The following is a 24,332-nucleotide window of genomic DNA, read 5'->3' on the forward strand; positions in this document are numbered from 1 at the left end:
GGGCTTCAGCACCATACACAATGGAAAAAGGAGTTTCTCCTATACTCGATCTAGCCATTGTTCGGTAGGCCCATAGAACTCCGAGGAATTCTTTGGGGTATTTGCCTTTTGCCGCTTCCAAATGTTTCTTGAGGTTTTGAATAATCACTTTGTTTGTTGACTCCGCTTGACCGTTTGTCCTCGGATGATAAGGGGAAGATGTGATCCTCTTTATCTTCAAATCTTCAAGGAACTTTGTAACTTTTGCACTGATAAACCGTGGCCCATTGTCGCATGCTATTTCTTGTGGTATTCCGAATCTGTAAATTATATTTTCCCATAGAAAATCGACCACTTCGCGTTCTCCGATCTTCTGATAAGGACCTACTTTCACCCATTTAGAAAAATAGTCAGTCGAAATTAAAAGAAACCTTACCTTTCCGGGAGCCGATGGCAGCGGTTCGACGATGTCCATCCCCCATTTCATGAACGACCATGGGGACTAAACCGAATGTAAGGGGTATGCCGATTGGTGTACTAGTGGTACGTAGCGTTGTCACTTATCACATTTTCGTATGAAGTCTTTGGCATCTTGTTCCATGCGAGGCTAGTAATATCCTGCCTATACCAACTTCAGCACCAAAGAATCTGCTCCCGAGTGATTGCCGCATATCCCTTCTTAGACTTCTCTCATGACATAGTTAGCTTCTGACGCTTCTAAGCACTAGGCCAGCGAGCCTTGGAAGAATTTTCTATACAATTGACCTCTATTGAAGCTATAACGTGCAGCTTTGGCGCGTAACTCCCGTGATGATTTGGGGTCTTCGGGCAACTTCCCATGCTTGAGATAGTTGATTATTTCATTTTTCCAGTCCCAAACTAGACTAGTCGAATTTACCTCATAATAACCATCCGTACCCAGGACTGAGTTCATCAGTTGCACTACCGCCCCAGATTCCGATCCCTTTAGTAACAACATGATCCTAAGTTTTCTAATGCATCCGCTTCTGCGTTATCCTCGCTCGGGATATGAGTAATTGACCACTCCCGGAATCATGCCAGAAGAGCCTGGACCTTTACCACGTATTGTTGTATATGTTCTTCTTTGGTATTAAAGATCCCGTAGACCTGATTTACCACCAACTGTCAGTCACATTTGATTTCAATTACCTCAGAATAAAGTCCCCGGACCAATTCAAGCCATGCAATCAAAGCTTCATACTCTGCTTCATTGTTAGTTAAAGAGACCGTTCAGATGGCTTACCTTAAGGTTTCCCCTGAAGGCGTGATTAAGACTATTCTGAGTCCAGACCCCTTTACGTTGGAAGCTCCATCCGTAAATAAGGTCCAGACCCCCGATGTCGATTCTGACACCATTACTGCCTCCTTGGTTGCCAGAGGCAGTAGTTCCGGACTGAAATTAGCCACGAAGTCAGCCAAGACTTGTGACTTAATTGCAGTCCTTGGTTTATATTCTATGTCTAACTCACTCATTTCGGCGACCCATTTGGCCAATCTTCCTGAGAGCTCAGGTTTATAGAGGATGTTCCGCAAAGGGAAAATAGTCACCGCAATTATCAGGTGGCATTGGAAGTAGGGCCTCAGTTTTCGAGCGGAAACTACGATAACTAAGGCAAGTTTTTCCAAATGCGGGTAGCGCGTTTCTGCTCCCGTTAAAATTTTGCTAACGTAATAAATGGAAAATTGCGTACCTTCATCCTCCCGGACTAAAACCGCACTTACCCTAACTTTTGAAACCGCGAGGAAGACCAATAATGTTTTTTCTTTTGGTTTTGAGAGCAATGGAGGGCTTGATAACTTCTTCAGATCCTTGAGAGCATGATGGCACTCCGTTTTCCATTCGAAATTATTTTTCTTTTTGGGTAGTGTGAAGAAGCGATGACATTTTTCTGACGACCGAGAAATGAACCTGCTCAAAGCTACTAATCTTCCTGTGAGCCTTTGGACTTCCTTTACATTCGACAATTGATCCGGGATATCCTCTATGGCCTTGATTTTGTCGAGATTTATCTCCATTCCCCTTTGTGAGACCAGAAATCCCAGAAACTTACCAGAATTGACCCCTAACGCGCACTTCTTGGGATTAAGTTTCATGTTATGCTTCCTTAGGATGTCGAATGTTTTTTTGCAAATGCTTAAGATGGTCACCTGTATTCAAATACATAACGAGCATATCATCTACATTAACTTCTAGTCTTTCCTATTTGCTTTTCAAACATCTTATTTACGAGCCGTTGATAAGTGGTTCCGTCATTTTTTAACCCGAAGGGCATTACATTGTAACAATATGTACCAAAATTCGTTATAAATGAAGTTTTTTCCTAATTTTCCTGGTTCATCTTGATTTGGTTGTACCCGGAATAAGTATCGAGTAAACTCATCAACTCGTACTCGGCCATGGCATCAATCATTTGATCGATATTTGGAAGTGGGAACGAGTCTTTTCGGCACGCCTTATTAAGGTCTTTATAATCTACACACATACAAAATTTATTGTTCTTCTTAGGAACTACTACTACATTGGCTAGCAAGTCCGGATATCTTACCTCTCGGACCAAACCAATTTTAAGCAAGCGGGTTACCTCTTCTTTGACGAATTTACTCTTGGTCTCGGCAATAAGGCATTTCTTCTGTCTTACCGGAGGTACGTTGGGATCCAAACTCATCTTGTTCATGGCTATTTCCGTCGGGATACCTGTCATATCCTCGTGCGACCATGCAAAATAATCGGTATAAAATTTAAGAAATTTAATAAAACCAGACTTGAGCTCCGGGTGCAGTCCCGTCCCCAGATGGAATTTTCTTTCTAGGAATTCCTCGAACAATGTAGCTTGCTCCAATTTCTCCACCATGGACTTCATTGCATCCGTCTCTTCTAGAATTTGGAAATATCTCGGCACCTGATATTGTTCTGACGACTCTGCTTCCGGGATAACTCCTTCTAGCTTGGGAGTAGGTGCCGGTTCTTGTAATTGCTATGTCGTGCATTCCTTCCCTTTGCTACTGGAAACTGAGATTGCATTCATCTCCCTTGCTGCCAGCTAATCACCTCTTTTCTTCTTGATTCCTTCGAGCATTGGAAACTTCAGCAATTGATGATGTGTTGAGGGTACAACTTTCATCTCGTGTAACCATGGCCTTCCCAGGATGATTTTGTATCCCATGTCACTATCTACTACTTCGAAGAGAGTTGTTTTTATTACTCCTTCAGCGTTTGTGAGCAGCAAAATCTCTCATCGGGTTGTCATGCTCGCAAGGTTGAATCCAGCGAGGAGATTTGTTGCCGGAATAATGCTTCCGGTGAGTTTAGCTTGCTCCAATAATCTCCATTGTATTATATTAGTCGAACTTCTTGGATCCACTAGAACACGTTTAGTCTTAAAATCTAACACATTTAAAGAAATTACTAGTGCGTCGTTGTGTGGTAACAACAATCCGTCTACGTCCTTCTCCGTGAAAGTGATATCGTCTTCCCAGAGTCTTTTACTATGAGTTATTGATACTTTCGTCTTCTTCGCTGCTGAAAAGGTGACCCCGTTAATCTCATTCCCCTCAAAGATCATATTGATTATTTGGCGTAGGGGTTCTTCTCCTGGTTTTGAAGGTTCTGCGTTGTCTCTGTTACGACCATAAATGTTCTTAGCTCGGTCACTCAAGAATTCTCTGAGGTGACCATTCTTCAATAGTGTAGCCAATTCTTCCCGGAGGTGCCGACAGTCCCCTGTCTGGTGACCGTTTGTCCCATGGTACTCGCACCATAAGTTGGGATCTATCTGGATGGTCGGATCTCATAGGTCTCGGGAATCATGACTCTTTAATGTTTCTCATGGCTGACACCAACTCCACTATACTAAAGTTGAAGTTATATTCCGATAACATGGGGTAAGACGGATCCCGAGACCCCGACGTCTCTTTATCATGGAGTGATCTATTATTTCGACCACAATTGGTCCCTCTGTCAATGATGAACTTGTTTACTTCCCGAAAGTTTCTGCCATGGCCTTCGGTCCGCTCGTAGGGCAAAACCGGCCCCTTGAAATCCGTTTGTCCGTGTCGTAGTCATCCTTTGATTTTTCTATGCTCTTCTCCCATACTTTGGCCGATGATGTGGAACCGACCTGGCCATCTTCGATCCTTATCTTTAACTCATACCGGTTGTGGACATCTGCCCAAGTTGTTGCTTGAAACTCAAGCACGCTCTCCTTCACCTTCCGGGACGCGTCTGAGCTTCTCAGATTCAACCCTTTGGTGAATGCTTTAGTTGCCCATTCGTCTGGGATAGCCGGGAGCAACATTCTTTCTTTCTGGAATCGGGTAACGAACTCTCGTAATAATTCAGATTCTCCCTGTGCGATCCTGAATATGTCGGCCTTCCGGGCTTGTACTTTTCTGGCCCCAGCATGAGCTTTGATGAAAGAATCCGCGAGCATCTCAAAGGAATCTATGGAATACTCGGGTAATAATGAATACCATGTTAGAGCTCCCCTCGTGAGAGTTTCTCTAAATTTCTTTAGCAACACAGATTCAATTTCGTGAGGAGTTAAATCATTTCCTTTTATCACCGTTGTGTAGGTGGTAATATGCTCATGTGGGTCTGAAATCTCGTCATACTTTGGCACTTCAGGCATTTTGAACCACTTTTGGATTAGTTCTAGTGCCGCACTCGGCTTATACGATAATTGAGTATACTTCTTCGAGTCCGGGCCTTTTAATATTGGTGGTGCACCCGGGATTTGATCCATATGGGCATTTGCTTCCCTCATAAACCATAAAAGTTCATTTTTGAAAGGGGCGTTCTCGTTGTTAAGACCGGATCTACTCCCCTCGGCCCCGCCGGAGCCAACTTCGCCCCTGGGAGTGTTGTTGTCGACTCTTTGCGTCGTTTGGTTTGTAGGAACACCGGGAGGAATTGAATCTCGTCTATTTGTATTATTTGATGCCCCCGATAGTGCCTGCTTCAGTTCTATCATAACCTGATCCTGCCACGTGAGATGTCCTAGAATGATTGCATGTTGCTCTTGCAGGACCCTCACCTCATCCACGACATGCTCCTCATCAGCATCATCGGGAGTTGTATCCCAGACCTGTCGAGGGTACTGCGTGTCATGTACCGGCGTGGCGTCTTTCTACTCATTACGGGTGTCACTGATTGAATCCTCGAAATAAGACTGATCACCTCGAATTTCAAGGTTGTGCATGTTGTTAACAGTGTTATCTGCCATTTTTAATGATTTTTTCTAAGACAAAATAATCAAATCGCGTAAGTAAAAAAGACAAGGATCAATTTAATTGCACGACTGTCTAGGCCCCACGGTGGGCGCCAAATTATTTACCCATAAAACGGTACAGTTGAATTTATATGTGGTTTCTAGACAAGTGAACTAATTTGATCATGAAATAATACAATGATTGAAGAAATATACAATACTGAGCCTTGAAATATAAATGAAACAACATAAACGACAGTTCCGGGAATAGAGTTTTCGAGCATAGCAATGATGCGATCAAAAAGCAAGAAAGTAAGATTGTATTAAGATTTGTATTGAATGTAGTATAAGTTTAGCGAGAAAATTTATCCCCCTTACAATGATAACTGACCTTACTATTTATAGCTATGTCTAGGGAAGGAGGTCCTAGGATCGTGTCCTCCTTTAATGTCAATTATGAGGGTCATTGACGAAGATGTAACAGTGAACATAAATGCCAAATTCTCTATAACGGACCGTCGCTCTTAATGCTACAGAATATTCCCTATTAAATGCTACCGGACGCAGAGCATTTAACACACCTTTATGAACGTTATCCTTTTCAGTGACAAGCGGAATGACTGCGTTCGGTCTTCGGCCATCCCCATCTTGGGTTCCACGTGTCTTCCCTTTAGACGACCACGTGTCATATCATATTTCACCCTATACAGTATTCAAACAACAAAAAATCACAAAAACAGTGATATCAGTTGTATTAAAAAAACACATACCTTCCGAATACTTCAATACATGCGAAAATATAATGTATTTATACAAAAATATAATGTATTTGAGTATATTTGTACAGAATACAATATATTTGTATCATTGTATGTGACTCAATAGCAAAGAAGAGAAGAAAGTTCGCCGGAGATGGCGTTTTTCGGCCAAGCAAAATACGCTATACATTGTATTAAAACTAAAAATGGAGATGAACAAAAATTCGGCCCTCAAATCTTCTCCGACGACTCTGCTTCTGATTTCCAAAAGCTCAATATGTAGCCATGACCATATCTGTTCGCCTACTCCCTCTTCGCTTCATATATATTCTCTTCTCTTCAGAAAATCCACCATCGCCACCAAAAATGGCTGCTACGACGGTTGCCTTGATGGACAAGGGAGAGAAATTTGAGGGAGAAGAGAGGATTGAGAATCTTGTTGGTAGAGAGAACATAACTGGCGTATTTTATGCCTCAATGTTAGAGTATAAAATAAATATCTATTTTGCTATAAAATAGAAAATGTAACTATAAGTAATAATATCTTGAAATTATTTTAGTTTATAATATATAAGACATAATAGTTTGAGTAAAATTTTCATTACTATATTGTCACGGAAAAAGATCCATTCCAACTTTATAGTGATATGGTTTGGTTCCCATTATAAAAGGGCGAAACATATAAAATTATAAATGGACCGAGCTAAGAGATACTACCACTAATCTCTACTTTCTTTTTGTTATAACCAAGACAAGTTCAATAATGAGACCAATATTCAATTGGTTACATATACATCACGGTCTGACATAAATCAACAAAAGAATTACTAAATCTGTGTCTGTTAATCCCATATGTAAATTTCTAATTATAGTAAGATAACCAAAAAACATTAAATTTCAACCTACAATTTAAAAAACAATTTCACTTTACTGATGCTATCACACAGGCTAGTACTTTGATTGGACTACAAACTGAGCATTTAACAGCTAAGTTATAGCTTTCCCCAATTACGTGTGGGCACAAGAGCAACATGTCAAGATTAAACTACATTAATAAGTGCCCCTAATGTGTTATAACCACGTATGCCTATAGGAAGGATCCGCGAATTCCCCACGTTTCGCCTACTGAACTCTTCCTCTTTTTATAGCCCAATTCCCAAACTAGTAGTAATACCCAAAGACCTCCTCAACCTATTTTCAATGCATGGCTAGTCCTAATTTTGACTTTACCCACAATAACAACCAACCCTTTTCCTTTGTGCAGATTTCATCAAACACATCCTAAAATGTGGAGCAATCATTGTCCTACTAATAGTACTGCTATATCAAACAGGTCAGAACAGGGGAGGCATTCTGTTTATAGAGGAATTCGTAGGAGGAATGGCAAATGGGTATCAGAAATACGTGAACCGCGGAAAACTACGAGAATATGGCTAGGCACGTATCCAACACCAGAGATGGCAGCTGCAGCTTATGATGTTGCAGCTTTGGCATTAAAAGGCCCTGATACCCCGTTGAACTTCCCGGACTCAATGTGTTCATATACTATGCCGAATTCTCTAACAGCAGCAGACATACGCAGGGCAGCTGCAAATGCTGCTGCTGTTAGAGCGCCACAACTGGAAAGCGAAGAAGCGCGGCATCAAACAGAGTGCCAACCTGAAGTTGGAGATGAAGGAGCAGTGGGGCAAGAGTTTTTTGATGAAGAGGAAGTGTTTGGTATGCCAAGATTGTTGGTTGACATGGCAGAGGCAATGCTTGTGAGCCCACCTAGGATGAAGACGACATCTTGTGAAGAGTCGCCTGAATATTCTGATGCATCATATACTCTCTGGAGTTACCCTTAATTATCAATAATCAAACATGTAACATGCATTAGTTCAAAAAACAAAAAAGCATCAATAATCAAGGCACCCTCTTGGTATGTCAGGTCCCATGTACAATTGTACATCAGTTGAATAGTGTGACCACTAAAATTATATAGGTGTGGTTGTGTCATGGACTCAAATTGTAGGTGAGACCAGAACTTGTCTCACTCTCATTTTCTTGTATTCCTAATATAATTCGGATAGAGCCTGCTGGAGTGAAATAATGCAACTAGTTGCCGTTGAGTCTGGTCTTTACTTCTTGTTTTCACTTTTTTATTTTCCAGCTTTCACCTTTTGCAGAAGCTGGTTTTATTGTATATTTTCTCTTACATTTAGGAGATAACAAGCCTATTGTTTACCCTGATTATGAGAACCAGATATAAAGACAGGGCTTGTGTTGAAGGAATGAAGGCTGCCCTATGTATTACTACTAATTAATATCTACAGTCAGATTGCCGAAGCTTACAGCTCTCTGTAAAGGCTCTTCTTGAAGTGCATGATAATGAACTTGGTGTTTGAGACTTATTGTGACGTATAGGTCAACACATTCGAGCCGTAGAAGCAACACTAATGCTTGCATTAAGGTAGGTTGTCAATATCACACCCCTTGGTGTAGGGGCAGCCCCTCCCGGACCCTACACGCTTTGTGCATCGAGGTGACCTTTTAATTCTAATCAACGAACAATAGTTGGGAATAGGACTAGAACCCAGAAAGTTAAGACCTGAAACAAGATTATATAAATATCAGGAAGGATGATTCTAAATTTAGAGGTTCAATTAAAAGGCTTTTTGTCTCCCTTTGGTTTGTTCAAGATGGAAAATAGTTTCGACATAATCAGACGTATTACTCTATTACTATTTGATACCTAGGAATTGACCAATTGGTCAGAAAAATTCCTGGGATAATCATGTGTTGCACGTTGTCATAGTGTTTAGTGTGTGTCTCTTTCTTTTGTTCTTTTTTAGATGCACTCGATTATTTTCCTTTTTGCTAAATCGAGCTTGAACAACGTTACTCTTCTACCACGAAAGTAGAATTGTCTTTGGTAGAGTGAGCTTTACTCCCATAATAGGTCTTTTCGTTATGAATCCGGATTAATCAGGCTTCAAAGCGAGCACTAAACAAGACAAATGAAAGAGATAAGGCTTCTAATATAACGAGTTTAATTTCTTCTTAAAGTGATTCACCCATGATGAATGGTTGCAGCGATTTGGTAGGGACAAAGTCTCGGATTCAATGTACATCGTGATGAATGTTGGTTCAATTAAAAACTAATTACTGTATAAACTAAAGAAGAAGTCCGTTAGACTTAGAAATGACACACATATTTGACTAGGTAGTATTATGGTTCATATCTTTGATTAATTAATTCATGTTATAGTATATGAGCAACCATCATTATGAAGAGGTGGATTTGACCATAATATTGTTCTTTCTTCTGTAATCAAGTTTCCATTTCCTAGTTATGTTATAGGCGAGATACTTTGGCCTACCTCTAATACAAAATCTAAGGAAGACACTTAGCCTGTCCCATTTATTCGAAATTGGTGATATCAAATTATCAGCTTTGTCATCATGTGCAAGACTGCTCCAAAATGGAGAGTCACAAAATGGTAGAAATCTATAGAACTAAAATCGCAACGTGCTCCAATGTCTACGCTACTGTTTAAAATTGAGGTTTTGATGATTAATAAGTGTGTCCAGTGAACGTGTGCTAAGAATCAGGTTCTCAAAGTAGCTGTTGAAGGTTCTTACAACGTAGTAGCTTTTACACAAAGTAACTATAGTCCGATATTGCTGGAAAGGACTCTTGATGCGATAAGTACTATTGCCCAAGAATATCTGCATACATAGTTGATATACAAGAGTTACAAAATTCGTGGAGTCCTTAGAACTTCAGGATTACTGCTAAACGAGAGGTTGACTGAGTGTAGGACTCCCAAAGATCTCAGAGTACTGGGAAGTTAAATACTTTCCTATCCTTTTGCACATCAACTGAAGAACGACATACAACATTTCCAGTTCCACACTCAAGTTGATCATTAGTATGTACTGAAAGTCAATGTTCTTCTTGAGTCTGTTAGTTCATGTGTATTAGGAGATTGAGTTGTAATCAAGATGTCATTCAAAATATGTTAGTTGAAGTATTTGTCTAAGTGTGCAAGTTAGAGTAACTTGTAATTCATTTAGGAAGTAGAAGTAGGAGAAGTGTGTGGGTACTGGTTTACAAGTCTTGTAATCAGTATATTTGCCTCATTTTATTCTAGTGAAGTTGAAGTTAAAATCCTACGTGATAGGTCGTGATTTTTTCACCTTTGAGCCGGATAATTTTCTACGTAAAAATTGTTGTTCTTATTTTAATACTTATTTCATTACGCTTAAGAAGTAAGGTAAATAACCAAGTTATTTAGTAATTTAGGAAGGCACTCAAAACAACAGTTACATTTATCGAACCCATCGACAAAGTAAAAATATTAGATAGTGAACCAGTTAGATTAATTACCTCGAGCCCCTATTGAGTTATTGAATGATGAGCAAGCGTTGGTCAAGACCCCCAGTTTGAGCCATGATAATGATATTATTGGTAGCTGTTACAGAATGTTCATACAGTGTATAGAATGGTTTAATTAAATAGAGTAAATATGACGGTTGGAAGTTTTATGATATATGGGCAAAACTCTTGTAGCTAATTGATTGATTGAGAGAGAGAGTACAAGTCTTGATAAATACATTAAGGGCATCTCACTTTAGTAGTATCAAACAGAATTGTTATCATCCACCCATTTGCTCATAGGTATTTTAAAAAATGTGTTTGTCCATGAAATTTTTGTAAGTTTTTGGATTTGTTTTGAAAAATGCGTGTTTTACAAAAGATCACTTTTTCAAAAAAAAAAAAAATTTCCCACTCACAAACCGCAATATTCTTTCAAGTGAAATACATGTCCAAATATAATTTCAAATTCCAAATATTATTTTTCAACCTAACTCCAAAAACTATTTTTTTTCAAAAATTATAATTTTTATGTCCAAACGCCTACTTAATTTACACAGTTTGGAATGGAATTTTGATAAATCCAGATCTATTTTTCCTATCAGTTATTACGTTTATAGTCCAGAACAAATATTATGAGAGCATGTGGCAGACGATCTTGAAAGTAATATATTTCTTATGTAGTATTCTTCTTAATTTATATTGTATTAGAAGTAACTCTTAAAGACGTTTGGTAATGTCTAAGTATTGACTTCATTTTCTAAAGTAAGGCTGAAGGAGGTGAATTTATTTATTTATTTATTAAAAATGGAGTGAAGTCATTTGAAGGCGGCCTCCTTAATCAAAGATTCATTCATGGTTCTGATGCGGGAATGCAAGGGCGGAGGTAGGGTTTGGCCACCGGGTTCTTATGAACCTAGTATTTTCGATGGAGAACATAAATTTATGTGTAGAAATTATTAAAATTGTAATAAATAGTAGGTTTGAACCCATAACTTTAAAAATACAATAAATTTAATATTAAAAACCTTAAAAGTTGAACCCATAGAATTTAAATCTCAGATCCACCTTCGGGAAATGTTGTTTCTGCTATCGCAAACACATAACTAGACGCCTAGAAGAGAAGGAGACATAGCTATATATACGGATCAATGTGTAGCCTAGTTAACCAATTTTATTGGTACACTTCAAACTATCAAAAAGTACGTCCCTCTTTTTCTTTCATTTACGGCACTATCCTTTCCCATATGAATAAATGATCATAATTTACTTGATTATTTATATATATATATATATATATATATATATATATATATATATATCAAGTACTATTAACAAAATGTTTACATCTTATAAATGAAGGTATTAGTTCTATTCGTTTTTAAAACAGAAAGTATCTAGCAAAGGATTTTACATTTTTTCACATAAGTTTGCCTTTGCTTATTTCACTTAAACTTATTTTAGTTTAATTTGGACAACGGACACATCCACTTATTTTAAGAGTGATCATTATTTAAATTATCTATATTATGTAAAATTTCATTATATAAGAGTTTTAAGTGTTTGATTTAAGATATATGTGTAACACGTTATTATATATATGTATACTATGAATATATACTATTGAGTCATATAACATGATGTTTAAAAATAATACTCCAGTCAACAAAGTATATATAGATAATGAAAGGAACTCTACCAATTTCCGTACGGCTAATAAGTCAATGAAATGGACATTAGAAGAAAAATAGGAAAGTGAGTAGCAGAGGGACCAAAAAAGATGTTGGACCTAAGGCCTGAAAATAATAAGCCAGCACATGGTGCACACGTTTCCGTGGGCAAACCATTGGAAAATTGGCCCTTAGCTTCTTTCAGTTGTCAATAATTTAGCAAGTGTGGGAGTTGGCTAACCAGTCAATTTCAAAAGGTTATTTTGTCTCTTGTTCTATTTACATATATTAGATTTCGTTTGGACTCGATTGTTTGGACGGCTGTTCGTGCCACTTATAAATTATAAAATACTCAGAAATGCCATACTCCTATGTTTATTGGCGGCTTTACATTTTAAACTTTATATGTTTGATTCTGAATCCTCCCTGCCTAAATCCTCCTTGCTCTTGATCTTGATATGATCAGACATCAATTTATCTTTATTTTAGATCGTTGTGTTTTTATGATACACATCTTGTTATAGTATTTATGGCTCGAAATATATCGGGTATAACCGATAGTCCGAATCGATAAAATGCTATTGGGTTATGATATCGAGTTATTGGATAAATAGATCGATAACAGTTTAATATTATTTGACTATTGGATTATCAGTTCGAGTCTCGATTTACCCAATTTTATTAACAGTTTAACTGATAGCTCAATAAGTTTTAACAAAATTATAATTTTACCCACTAAATATATAAAGTCACCTTATGGTTTCATTCTCTCAATTCTCTCGGCAGTTACTCTTACTTTAATCCTTAAAGTAAATTTTAAACTTTTCTATCTTAATTTTTAGTTTTTCTATTTGTTTCTTTTGTTGCACTGATTCTTTAGTATTTACAATATTAGGAATTTATTATTTTCCTATTAGTTATGCCTGCCCACATTGAGATAGTTAATAAGATTAGATTGTTGAATGTCTTATTCCTTACTCCTGTTAACTTATAACTTTAAAAATTGATATCATTCATTGGGATTTTCAAATGCAAAGAAAGTGTTCTTTTTTAAAGTTGAAATTTAATCCATCTTTTCTTATGAGCAAATATTCAGTTCCTTTCTCTTAAAAGTATGATCACGATTTCTATAATAAAAACATGAAATTTTTGGATATTTTTTATTCTTATCGGGTAAATCGATAACCGAACCGATAAGGATCGATAACCGACAAACCGATACCCGATAACCGATATTTTATCGGTTCGGTTATCAGTTTGGTTATCGATTTAGCATATTTATAAACCGATAACCGATATGTCGAACCGATAACATTCACAACCGAACCAAACCGACCGATGCCCACCCTATAGTGTTGAGTTACATATTTTGTTTGAAGGTGTATGGAGAATATTATTATCTGAAAAGCTAAAGAAGTTTTTCTTTGATCACAATATTTTAAGTATTTTTTAATTTTTTCAATTTATTAACTATTTTGACCTATATTAGAATTATTTATATAATTTTTAAATATGTAAGTTTTTTGCAAAATTTTAAAAATTCTATTTTCTGCATTAGCATCGAAATCCATTTGAAATACTCTTTTTAATATCGATGTCAAGTTCTTTTAATTGGTTCAACTTCAACCAAATTTTGTCAAAGCACATACTAAGTAATTTTACCATTGTACTTTTGCCACTTAAAAATGGAACACAGAGAACAATATATTCAACAACTATTAACTAAAACCATTTACAAGCCCAAAATTTCAAAAAAGTGATCGACTAATTGTTAAAGAATGCTGAACAAACAAAATGTCAATGAAAAATTGAGGGCAGTGAGTAACACTTGCGTCAGTGTGTGAAGAAACTCTTACTTCAAAAATCAAATTTTTAGAACGAGATCAGGTTAAACGTGACTTGATCAAACTAATGTGAAAGATATCAACAAGGATTGTGGTGGAGTGGTAAATATTCCTTTATCTTTAACCTGAAGTCTCAAATTTGAGCTCTAGGTATATATGGAGTCTCATTTGTTAAGTAGCGTCCGGCGCGAATCCGGATTTAGAGCCCGTTTGGACATAACACTTGGTTGAAAATTTTTCCAAAAAAAATTCGTTTTTTTTCGAAATCAACGTTTGTTTATAAAATTTCCAATTTTCTCTTGAAGATGCATTTTGGAAATTTTCGAAAATTTGAAAAACTGCAAAAAACTGTTTTTTAAAATTTTCACTCAAATCATTCACAAAATTTCAAAAACAACCCAAACTGAAATTTATGTCCAAACACAACTCTAAACTTCAAATACCATTTTCACTTGAAAATTTTTTTCACCATTTTTTCGAATTTTACAATTCTTATGTTCAAACGCCTACTTAGTCAGACCCAATGCGAGTATCAGACATCATAGCGGAACCAAAAAAAAAACTAATGTGAAAGAGGGCTATAAACTCTTTGACTTGAAACAACTTTGACAATGTGAAACATGCATGTAAGGTCAAAATTGTTACAGAACTTTTTTGTACTAGTGAAATTCATGAATCATTTGTTTTGTAATATGTGAGATACTGATATTTTTAGGATTAAACTTTTTCTGCTGTTTTAAACTTCGAACTCGTGATATGCACTTAGCTACCAGCTACCACATATTTCACAATATATGTACAATCTTCGCCGTTGAACCAAAACTCTGGGGAAGGACTATATATACATTATGCACTATAGCTAGAAAAGCTGTATATTTAAGTTATATTGAATGAATATACTAGATACTTTTGAGACACTTGATCTTAGCCAAAAGGTCGAGAAAGATATGATACTTTTGTGACATGCCTGGTAGAAGAAATGGGTAAGCAAACAAGATCCAGATATAGATAGAAAAAGAAAGTAAATAAAGTAAATTTAGAATAGGAAAATGATAGCTATTCATGACCGTTAATTCATGCTTTTATTTTTTAAAAATTCACGCTTCTAATTTCCAAAGAGACGTAAAAATTAACGAAACATCATTAAAACAGATTAAAATCAAGTTTTAACGTTCTCATGTAGCTTTATAGTAAGGGACGACTCAATATTCCTTTGTTCTTTTTTATATGACACTATTTATTCCTTAATAGTCCGTTTTATAAAAGAATATCATAATTTATATTTAAAAGTAATTTAATTTTAGATTATCTATTTTATATGACATTATTTGGATGTCGTTTGGATTTCGATTGTTTGGGTGGCATTCGTGCCACTATCATACTCAGATTGTCTTACTCTGAATCTCGCCCTTGATCTTGACATAAAACATCAATTCCTCTTTATGTTAGGCCGTTTTGTGTAAATGATATTATAATTATTATTGTTATTTTTTTTTTAATTATTATTATTATTGAAAAAGACATATTTATAAATCAACTAACCGTGATAAAAGGTGACCCTTCCTCAATACCTGATTTGAAGGATCATTAATATAGTAGACATATACATACGAAGGTGAAAAAATAAAACGTAGTAGAACAGTAGTAGCATTATAAGTTAGAACCGAATTTAGACAAATGTTTACCCTAAAAAATAGATAACAATTAAATTTATAAATTGTTTTAAGGATACGTGTGTTAATTCAATATAAATGATAAACTGCGTTAGATTAAACAGATAAGGGACATAATAAATTGTCAAACCAATCAACAAGAGTGATCCCGGATTTAGTAACAGCTTAATGAAATGCCTGCCTTCGATCCCTGGCTCACGTTATTGATGAATTGATGAACAAAAATAAGAACTTTGAATAACAGAGAAAATAAGAATATATTGTCTTGATATGCGTGTTATAATGTATCTAATGAATAATCAGACCCCCTTTATATAGTAGGGGAGTCTTACCCTAAGTGCAATTTCATAAAAGGTAAAAATCTCCCGTTTAACTAATCATTGGTTTCCTGCCGATACGTGTCGAGATTCATGCCGTGACATCCGGCTGGTCAGGTATATCACGGCTTTTTGTTGGTCATGCTCGATTATCTAGTAATGCCCTCCGAGATTTTTGGGATTCAAACCGATCCTGGGGTCGTGGCCTCGATACTCCTGAGGGCAGACGTTTTGCTCGGACCCCGGCTCGAGGGGCTCCTTGCCTCGATTTCGGTCCCTTACACTCATGTCTCTTCTTCCGTTTACTTCATCGAAAACGGAAGTGTCCCATGGGCTCGGTTTCATCTATACACAAATAGTCCCCTTGTTTCTTGGAGAGTAATTTTACGGAAACGACGAGAAATAATATGTGCACTTCGATTCCTTCTTCAATACGCCGTGACAAAAATGACAAAGAATCCGAAAAGTCTCGTCAGTCGCATCATTATGACTTTAAATGATTGTCAGCCATTGGCGGGTCATCCCTAGATATGAAACGACGCGAAGCCTCTATAAATACTCCCTTCATTCGTTCACTTTTTACCTTTTGATCAAGCTTCTATTTTCAAGTCTTTAAGATATCACTGCCCTTCTTCATACTCTAATATTTTACCTCCGTTCTTCGAGATTCCTCAGTAAATTGCAAGCTTCTACCTAATTTCTATTCAAACCAGCGCACTTGACTTTCTCAGTAAAGCTTTTACCTTTCATCTCCCAACCTTTCTTTATTTTTTTAAAACTTTTTCTAGATATCAATGGCTAAAACTTCCAAAATTGTTCCCCAAAAAGTTACTTCCTCTTCTTCACAGCCAACCGCCGAAGTCGAGGAGACCACTCCCGATGTGGTCGTCCTCGAGAGAACGGGCGCGACTATCGATGAACCAGCTCCCGAACCTCCCTTAAAAATGTTCGCCCCGGAGGTGCTCGATCGCGGATGATTTTAAGGTCGAAAACCCCTCGTTGGTGCAGGGCCGGTGTGAGGCGGTATCTAGGTACATATGCTTCATCACCGAAGAGGTCCTTACTGCGGTTCGAAAGTACTGTGACTGGGAGGATAAGGACATAGTAATCCCCGGGCCCAAGGATGCCATTACTACTCATGTGGAAGGGTATATGAGTGTATACACTTATCCCGTCACACTGGGCCCGATGGACCCGGTTATTCTGGACTTTTGTAAGAGGTATGAAGTATGCTTCGGTCAGATCCACCCGTCGGTCTGGAGGATCGTAATACTCCTTCGATACTTCGTGAACAAGATTGACTCTTGTTGGTTCACCATCGATCATCTACTCTGTCTGTAAAGTCCCTGAATCTTCCGTGGGGGACTGATAAAGCTCATATGCCGGGCTAGAAAAGCCCCATTCTCAAGCATCAATGAGAACCGGGATCGGGGCTGGCAGGGACACTTTGTCCAGGTGAGGACCGCAAACTTGATCCCTGCCGAGTTTAGGCCATTCCCCCAGAAGTGAAATATATCACGTAAGCATAACTTTCCTTTAAATGTTGATTTTACATTCATCTCCTTTTTCCTCACTAGTATTTGCGGTGGTGCAGTTGTTGCTCGAGTCTCAAACGCCATTCCTCGGCTCAAGGAGTGGATCGAGGACATTTGTTCGCAGATGCCTTATTCTGAACACACATGGCGCGAACTTTCGAAGGGCCGTTGGGAGGCTCGTTCTCACAGTAAGATCTCTTTCCCAAATAAGTAACATTAGACCCCCTTTTTCAGCACCATATTCTCATTCCCTCTCTTTTCTTTTCGCAAGCTTACCTAAGACCATTGATCTTAGGCCTTTAGTAGGGGACGAGGACCTGTCCGTTGATCCCTCCATTTCGGGACAGCTCAGGGCCGTAGCAGGAGAGAAGAAGAAAAGGAAGGCTCTGAGTTCCCCTAGCTCAGAGAAGAAGAAGCCAAGAAAAAGGTTGACACGTAAGCCAAATGAGAGTTCTAGCTCCCGAGCACCCGACTCGGACTTGCTTTTCCAGCTCAGGGACGAGCCCGAGGAAGGTGATATTTTTGTGTCCTGTGAGCTGACCTCCCCCGAAGAGCGAGTGACTGCCGAAGGGGAAACAACGGGGGCTGATCCCCCACAGGTTCGGGAAACCGATGTAGAGATGAGGGATGAAACCTCTCGAGACGTCGGCTTCGGTACGCCCATTGTCATAAATATTCTAGGGTCGCCTTCATTCATCGAATCCATGTTTGACGAAGCCCGAGCGGTGAAGGAGCGATCCAACGAAGGGGACCATAGAGCGGATAATCCCCTTCGTTCTTTTTGTGAAGGTGTAGATTCGACCGCTCTGGAAGACTTCTCCGGGTTGGGAGACTTAGATGTGCCGAGGAAAGACCCATCTTCAGAGGTTGGCGGGCTGAACTCGAGCCCAAAATTAATCAACCAGTTCCTCACAACGAGCATGGATCCCGGCCGTAAGAGGTCAATAATCATCATCGTCCCGGAGGATTCCCGAGTTTTTTCTGCCCCCGTTGGAGTGGCGAGCTACATCCGATGCCTGGTAACCGAAGAAGACCAGGCAAAAATGAATGAGATGGATGTGCCGTGCTTGTTCAACGAAGCGCAACAGGCGTTGAACCGGGTAAGGCATCATTGTGTTCTTCCATCTTCTAACTTAGTTTTTTGATATTTCTCACATCTTCTCTCTTTTATCTTTTTGCAGGCCTCGGTACTCCATCACGAAAGTTTTCTCCGATACCGGGCTGAGGTTAATCAGCTCGAGGCTGAGTCCAGGGATCTCGCTGAGAAGAGGGAAACGTATTAGCTTCTCAGTGAGTAACACGAAGAAGTTGTCAAGAGTCTCCGGGCCGAGTTGGATGCAGCTCAGAAGGAGTATACTAACCCATTGGAACAGGTAAATATTTTTGAATTTAGCGATGACGACTAAGCCATGGTGACTAACGATCAAACCTCGCAGGTCTAGCAGAAGGTTAACCGGATCGACCATCTCTGGGCTGAAATGAACGAGGTCTAAGGCCATGGCCGATGTCTGGAAGGAAAAAATGGACCGACTAGCTTTGGAGAAGGAGATTGCCCAAAAGCAACTGACATCAGTAGAGGTCCAACTCCGAGTGGAGAAAGAGAAAGCAGATGCACGGTCTCGACAAAATGAGGACCTCCAAGCTCAACTAAGCTCGACTATTGCTAAACAAAATTCCCTTTCCAATGAGCTTAAAATAGCAAGGTCCGAGTCGGAGATAACCAGGGCCGACACTGAAGAGATGGTGGCCCAGTATAGGCATGATATTAAGGCAGCCGAGGCCCGTCTGAAAGTCACTGTTGAGCACGTGAAGCGGTTGTCTCGAAGGGAGACCCTCGAGGAGATCTATGCCCGAGGTTTCGACTTGTCAGCCGAGATCGAAGAGGCAAAAATGCTCGAGGTCGAGGCTAAGAAGCTGGCTGAACCCGAGGGTGAAGAAGGCTATGAGGGCTCTGAGGATGGAGAAGACCCCGATGACTCTGGTGATGAGGCGGGTTCTGGTGAAGATCAGGCGTAGGTGCCTTAGGATTTTTTGTCTGCATTTTGTACTTTTATTCTGTTGAGGCAGTTTTCATTGGCCTTTGTAAAGACATTTTGGAATGTATATATAAGGTTATTTTTCCTCTTGGCAATTTTCAAGTCTATTACCTTCAGCTTTACAATTGCAAAGATTTCAAATGCCTTAGCACGAAATAAAACGTAGTAATAAGTTGTTGTTCGGAGGTCCGAACAAGACTTGTTTTTTATGTAAGTTTCATTTGAAACTTGCGGGAGCTCAATATGACCGAAAGCTTTCCCCAAAGCATTTCTTTAGATGTTTTTAGACTATAATTTTGCCGAGGGTAACCTTTGAATAGGTTTGAAATTTTGAAGGCCTTATGTTTTGATTACCAGCTTCAGATGTCTCCAAGCCATTTTTAGGGTGGTCGTAGCCTTTTAAGTTCAGGAACTTCTTAATAGGATTTGTACCTTCAGGCTTTGATAGACCGAGCCATCCGAGCTTGCCTTGGACGACAGTCCCTGAGTGGGGGTGGCCGTAGCCTTTTAAGTTTAGGCAGTGCCTAATAGGCTTTGTACCTTCGGGCTTCGATAGCCTGAGCCGTCTGAGTTTGTCTTGGACAAAAGTCTTCGAGTGTGGGTGATCTATTGGATCCAGATAGAGGCGACCCTTGGGATCGATTTCCTTAAGTAACAGAATGTAATAGTCTTAAGGGACATAATATGTATATGTAAGGTAGAAATTTTCTTTCATTCCTGTGCGTAATATACAAAATTGTAAGTGTGTACAAGCTTCGTGTTATGGATTAGGTGGTCTACGCGGGCACGGTTCATTTGAACGTTTGACCCTTACAATAAATCCTATCCACCAAGCATAGAATGTTCAAGCACAAAGTTTCCTTCCTTGCTAAAACTCATTACCCGAGGATGATGCCCCCCCAGTATTCGAGGTCGATCATCGAGAGGGATCAGATACTGTTGATGTGACCATCGACTCCGGTTCATAACCGGTCTTGGATTCTAGGTTAGCATGATCCACTGTTGTCTCGTTAAATACCTTGCCGAAAAACCTATTTGGGACAAAATCGGTTCAAGGGAAAAAGAGTGCGACGCGTGCTTTCAGGCTTAACAACTACATCATCCTTTGGCTGTTGCCTGCAAGTGTTAGTTGTATTCGCAATATATGTAAAAAAAAAAGTATGAATGGGGTCGCACCTTAGCAGTAATATCTTTTTAAGTGGGTTACATTCCAGTTGTTCGATAACTTCTCACCATTCCCTGCTTTAAGTTTGTACGAACCTTTACTGGTAATCTTGATAATTCGATATCGGCCTTCCCAATTAGGTCTGAGCTTCCCTTCATTCGGGTTTCAGGTGTTTAGTGTCACCTTTCTTAACACCAAGTTCCCGATATTAAAGTGTTAGGGGTTGTCTATCCGATTATAATACCTTTCGATCCGTTGTTTCTGGGCAGCCAACCGGATGAGGGCGGCCTCACGCCTCTCATCCAATAGTTCCAGGATCGTGCTCATGGTCTCACCATTTAACTTTTTGGCCGTATATCGAAACCTAAAACTCGGTTCTCTGACCTCGATCGGTATTAGTGCTTTGGCACCATAGACCAACAAAAACAGGGTGGCCCCAGTACTAGACTTTGAGGTCGTACGGTATGCCCACAAGACTTCGGGCAAAAGTTCCTTCTATTTTCCTTTGGCATAGGTCAATATCTTCTTAAGGTTTTGGAGTATGGTCTTATTTGTAGACTTCGCCTGCCCGTTCCCACTAGGGTGATAGGGTGTTGACAAGATCCTTTTGATCTTATGGTCCTCGAAAAATTTGTTTACCTTACTGCCGATGAACTGCTTTCCGTTGTAACATACGATCTTATGGTTCTCGATATTATGTGGTCCCAAATAAAATCAATGACTTCTTTTTCTATAACTTTCTCAAATGCCTGAGCTTCAACCCATTTAGAAAAATAGTCAGCCATAAATAATATAAATTGAGCCTTACCGGGTGCCCATGGCAGGGGACCGACGATGTCCATTCCCCACTTCATGAATGACCAAGGTGACAAGACCAAATGCAGAAGCTCCCCGGGCTGTTGGATCATCGGTTCGTGCCTTTGACAGCAGTCGCATTTTCGTACGAATTTCTTCGCATCTTTCTACATGTCGATCGAGTAATAGCCGACTCTGATTATCTTACGAACCAACGATTCGGCCCCCAAATGTTTCCCACAGGTGCCTTCGTGAACTTCCCTCAAAATGTATTCAGTGTCTCCCGGTCCCAGACATATTGTGAGTGGGCCATCGAACGTTCTTCTGAACAGGGTGTTATCCTTGGACATGCTGAACCTTGCCGTAGGATCCGAGGGCATTTTCCCGGTCTTTAGATAATCTATATACTTGTTTCTCTAGTCCCAGGTTAAGCTTGTCGAGTTTATCTCGGTGTGGCCTTCTTCCACTACTGATTTCATGAGTTGTACAACCGTTCACGAGCTGAATTCATCATCATCAACCGATGACCCCAAGTTAGTTAGAGCATCAACTTTGCTGTTTTGATCCCGGGGTACATGTTGCAGTGTCCATTCCTTGAATCGATATAGTGTTACTTGTAGTTTATCCAGGTATCTTAGCACCATCTGTAAAGAGGGTTCAGATCCCCGAGGAGGTCCTCGAGGTTAACAATAATTCCTTTTTAACTTCGGGTATTAAGGACGGCGTGAAATCGGCCACGAAGTCTGCCAAATATTGATATTTGATTGCGGTTCGGGGTCGATATTCCATATCGTACCCACTAATTTCCACGATCCATTTGGCCAATCATCCCAAGAGCTCGGGTTTGTGCATTATGTTCCTCAATGTGTAAGTAATCACGACACATATGGTATGATATTGAAAATATGGCCTTAACTTCCTGGAGGCGCTTAACAAAGCGAGCACCAATTTCTCTAGGTGAGGATACCTTGTTTTGGCCTCGCCTAGAGTCCCGCTAACATAATATATAGGAAATTACATACCTTCTTCTTTCCGGACTAAGACTCCACTTATCGCTATCTCGGATACCGCTAAGTACAGGTACAACTGCTCATCTGCCTTTGGAGTATGAAGTAAAGGCAGACTTGAAAGGTACTATTTGAGTTCTTCCAAAGCTTGCTGGCACTCCGGGGTCCATGAGAAGTTCTTCTTCTTCTTCTTCTTCTTCAATAATGAGAAGAACCAATGGCTCTTATCGGAGGACCTTGAAATAAATCGACCCAAGGCGGCTATGCGCCCGTTTAGTCTTTGAACGACCTTGACATTGTCCACCACAATGATGTCTTTTATGGCCTTGATCTTGTCGTGATTGATCTCGATTCCCTGGTTGGACACCATGAATCCAAGGAACTTCTCGGACCCGACTCCGAATGTGCATTTCTCTGGGTTCAGCTTCATATTGTATTTCTTCAGTATGTTAAAGCTTTCTGGCAAATATTTCAAATGGTCCTCTGCTCGCAGGGACTTAACTAACATGTCGTCAATGTAAACCTCTATTGATTTTCCTATTTGCTTTTCAAACATTCGATTTACTAGGCGTTGGTAAGTGGCACTAGCATTTTTTAGTCCGAATGGCATTACGTTATAACAATAGGTGCCGTATTTAGTGATGAAGGATATCTTTTCCTGGTCGCCCGGATCCATCTGGATCTGGTTGTACCGGAATAGACGTCGAGAAAGTTGAGTATCTCGTGGCCGATCATCGCATCGATCATGCGATCGATGTTAGGCAAAGGAAAAGAGTCCTTAGGGCATGCCTTGTTCAAGTCTTTGTAGTCTACACACACTCTTAATTTACTTCCCTTTTTAGGCACTACCAATTATGTTTTCTAACCAGTCCGGGTGCTTAACTTCCCGAATAGAACCTATTTTAAGGAGTTTAGATACCTTGTCTTTGATGAATGCATGCTTGACTTCGGATTAAGACCTCCTCTTCTATTTAACCGGGTGAAACTTCAGATCTAAGTTCAACTTGTGAGTATTTATTTCCAGCGGGATCCCTGTCATGTCAAGATGGGACCAAGCGAAACAATCTATATTAGCTATAATAAATTCAATGAGTTTTTTCCTGAGCTCGGGAGTAAGCCCCGTGCCCATGTATATCTTCCGAACGGGCAGGTGCTCAATTAATATGACTTGCTCCAGCTCCTTAACCGTCAACTTGGTGGCATCAGAATCGTTAGTGGCTATGAAATACCTGGGGACTCCGTAATCCTCCTCCTCGTCCGTCCCCTGCTTTTCTGGTTCGGTCGGGGACGATGTCAGTGATTGCTATTTGGTTTCTTCCTTGGTGATCAAACTCGGGTTCTTCGATATTGAGAGTGTGGATATCAGGACCACCTCATAGACCGTGAACATTTCTTTTGTAGATGGTTTCTCTCCGTAAACGGTTTTGATCCCTCTCGGTGTGGGAAATTTTAACGCCCGATGTAGTGTCGAGGGTACTGCACTCATGTTGTGAATCTAAGGCCTCCCGAACAGAGCATCACATCTTATATCTTCTTCGATCACGTAGAACTTTGTTTCCTGGACAGTTCTGGCAGTGTTTACTGGTAGGGTTATCTTCCCTTTAGTGGTCTCACATGACATGTTAAACCCATTTAAAACTCAGACTGCAGGCACAATTTGATCTTGTATACCTAGCTGTTCTACGACCCTCGATCTGATGATATTGGCCGAGCTACCTGGATCAACTAACACACACTTAACTCGAGATTTATTTATGAGTATAGATATTACTAGTGCATTATTGTGTGGTTACACGATGCCTTCAACATCCCCATCAATGATCATATTGATGACGTGCTGAGGTTCCTCTTGCTCGATCTGCTTATTGGAGTCGCTGTTTCTGAAGTGATGTTTGGCTCGATCACTCAAAAATGCTCGGAGGTGTCCGTTATTGAATATTCGGGCTACTTCTTCTCTCAATTGTC

The 24,332-nt window shown here is 39.6% G+C and overlaps 2 protein-coding genes across 2 annotated transcripts; both read left to right on the forward strand.

The window, feature by feature from the left end:
• Window positions 1-7,125: 7,125 nt before the first annotated feature.
• Window positions 7,126-8,076, forward strand: LOC104088121 (ethylene-responsive transcription factor ERF025-like). Its single transcript, XM_009592749.4, has one exon. It carries the CDS (start codon window positions 7,252-7,254, stop codon window positions 7,810-7,812), a length of 561 nt encoding a protein of 186 aa, XP_009591044.1. The 5' UTR covers window positions 7,126-7,251; the 3' UTR covers window positions 7,813-8,076.
• A 10,785-nt stretch (window positions 8,077-18,861) lies between these two features.
• On the forward strand, window positions 18,862-19,380 carry LOC138901850 (uncharacterized). The gene has a single exon (XM_070189646.1). It carries the CDS (start codon window positions 18,862-18,864, stop codon window positions 19,378-19,380), a length of 519 nt encoding a protein of 172 aa, XP_070045747.1.
• The last annotated feature ends 4,952 nt before the right edge of the window (window positions 19,381-24,332 follow it).

This window comes from Nicotiana tomentosiformis, chromosome 11 (genome assembly GCF_000390325.3).
Source record: "Nicotiana tomentosiformis chromosome 11, ASM39032v3, whole genome shotgun sequence".
NCBI classification, from domain to species: Eukaryota; Viridiplantae; Streptophyta; class Magnoliopsida; order Solanales; family Solanaceae; genus Nicotiana; species Nicotiana tomentosiformis.

Coding starts and splice junctions, on each gene's coding strand:
- LOC138901850 (XM_070189646.1), top strand. CDS start 18,862: ATGGCCGATGTCTGGAAGGAAAAAATGGACCGACTAGCTTTGGAGAAG.
- LOC104088121 (XM_009592749.4), top strand. CDS start 7,252: ATGTGGAGCAATCATTGTCCTACTAATAGTACTGCTATATCAAACAGG.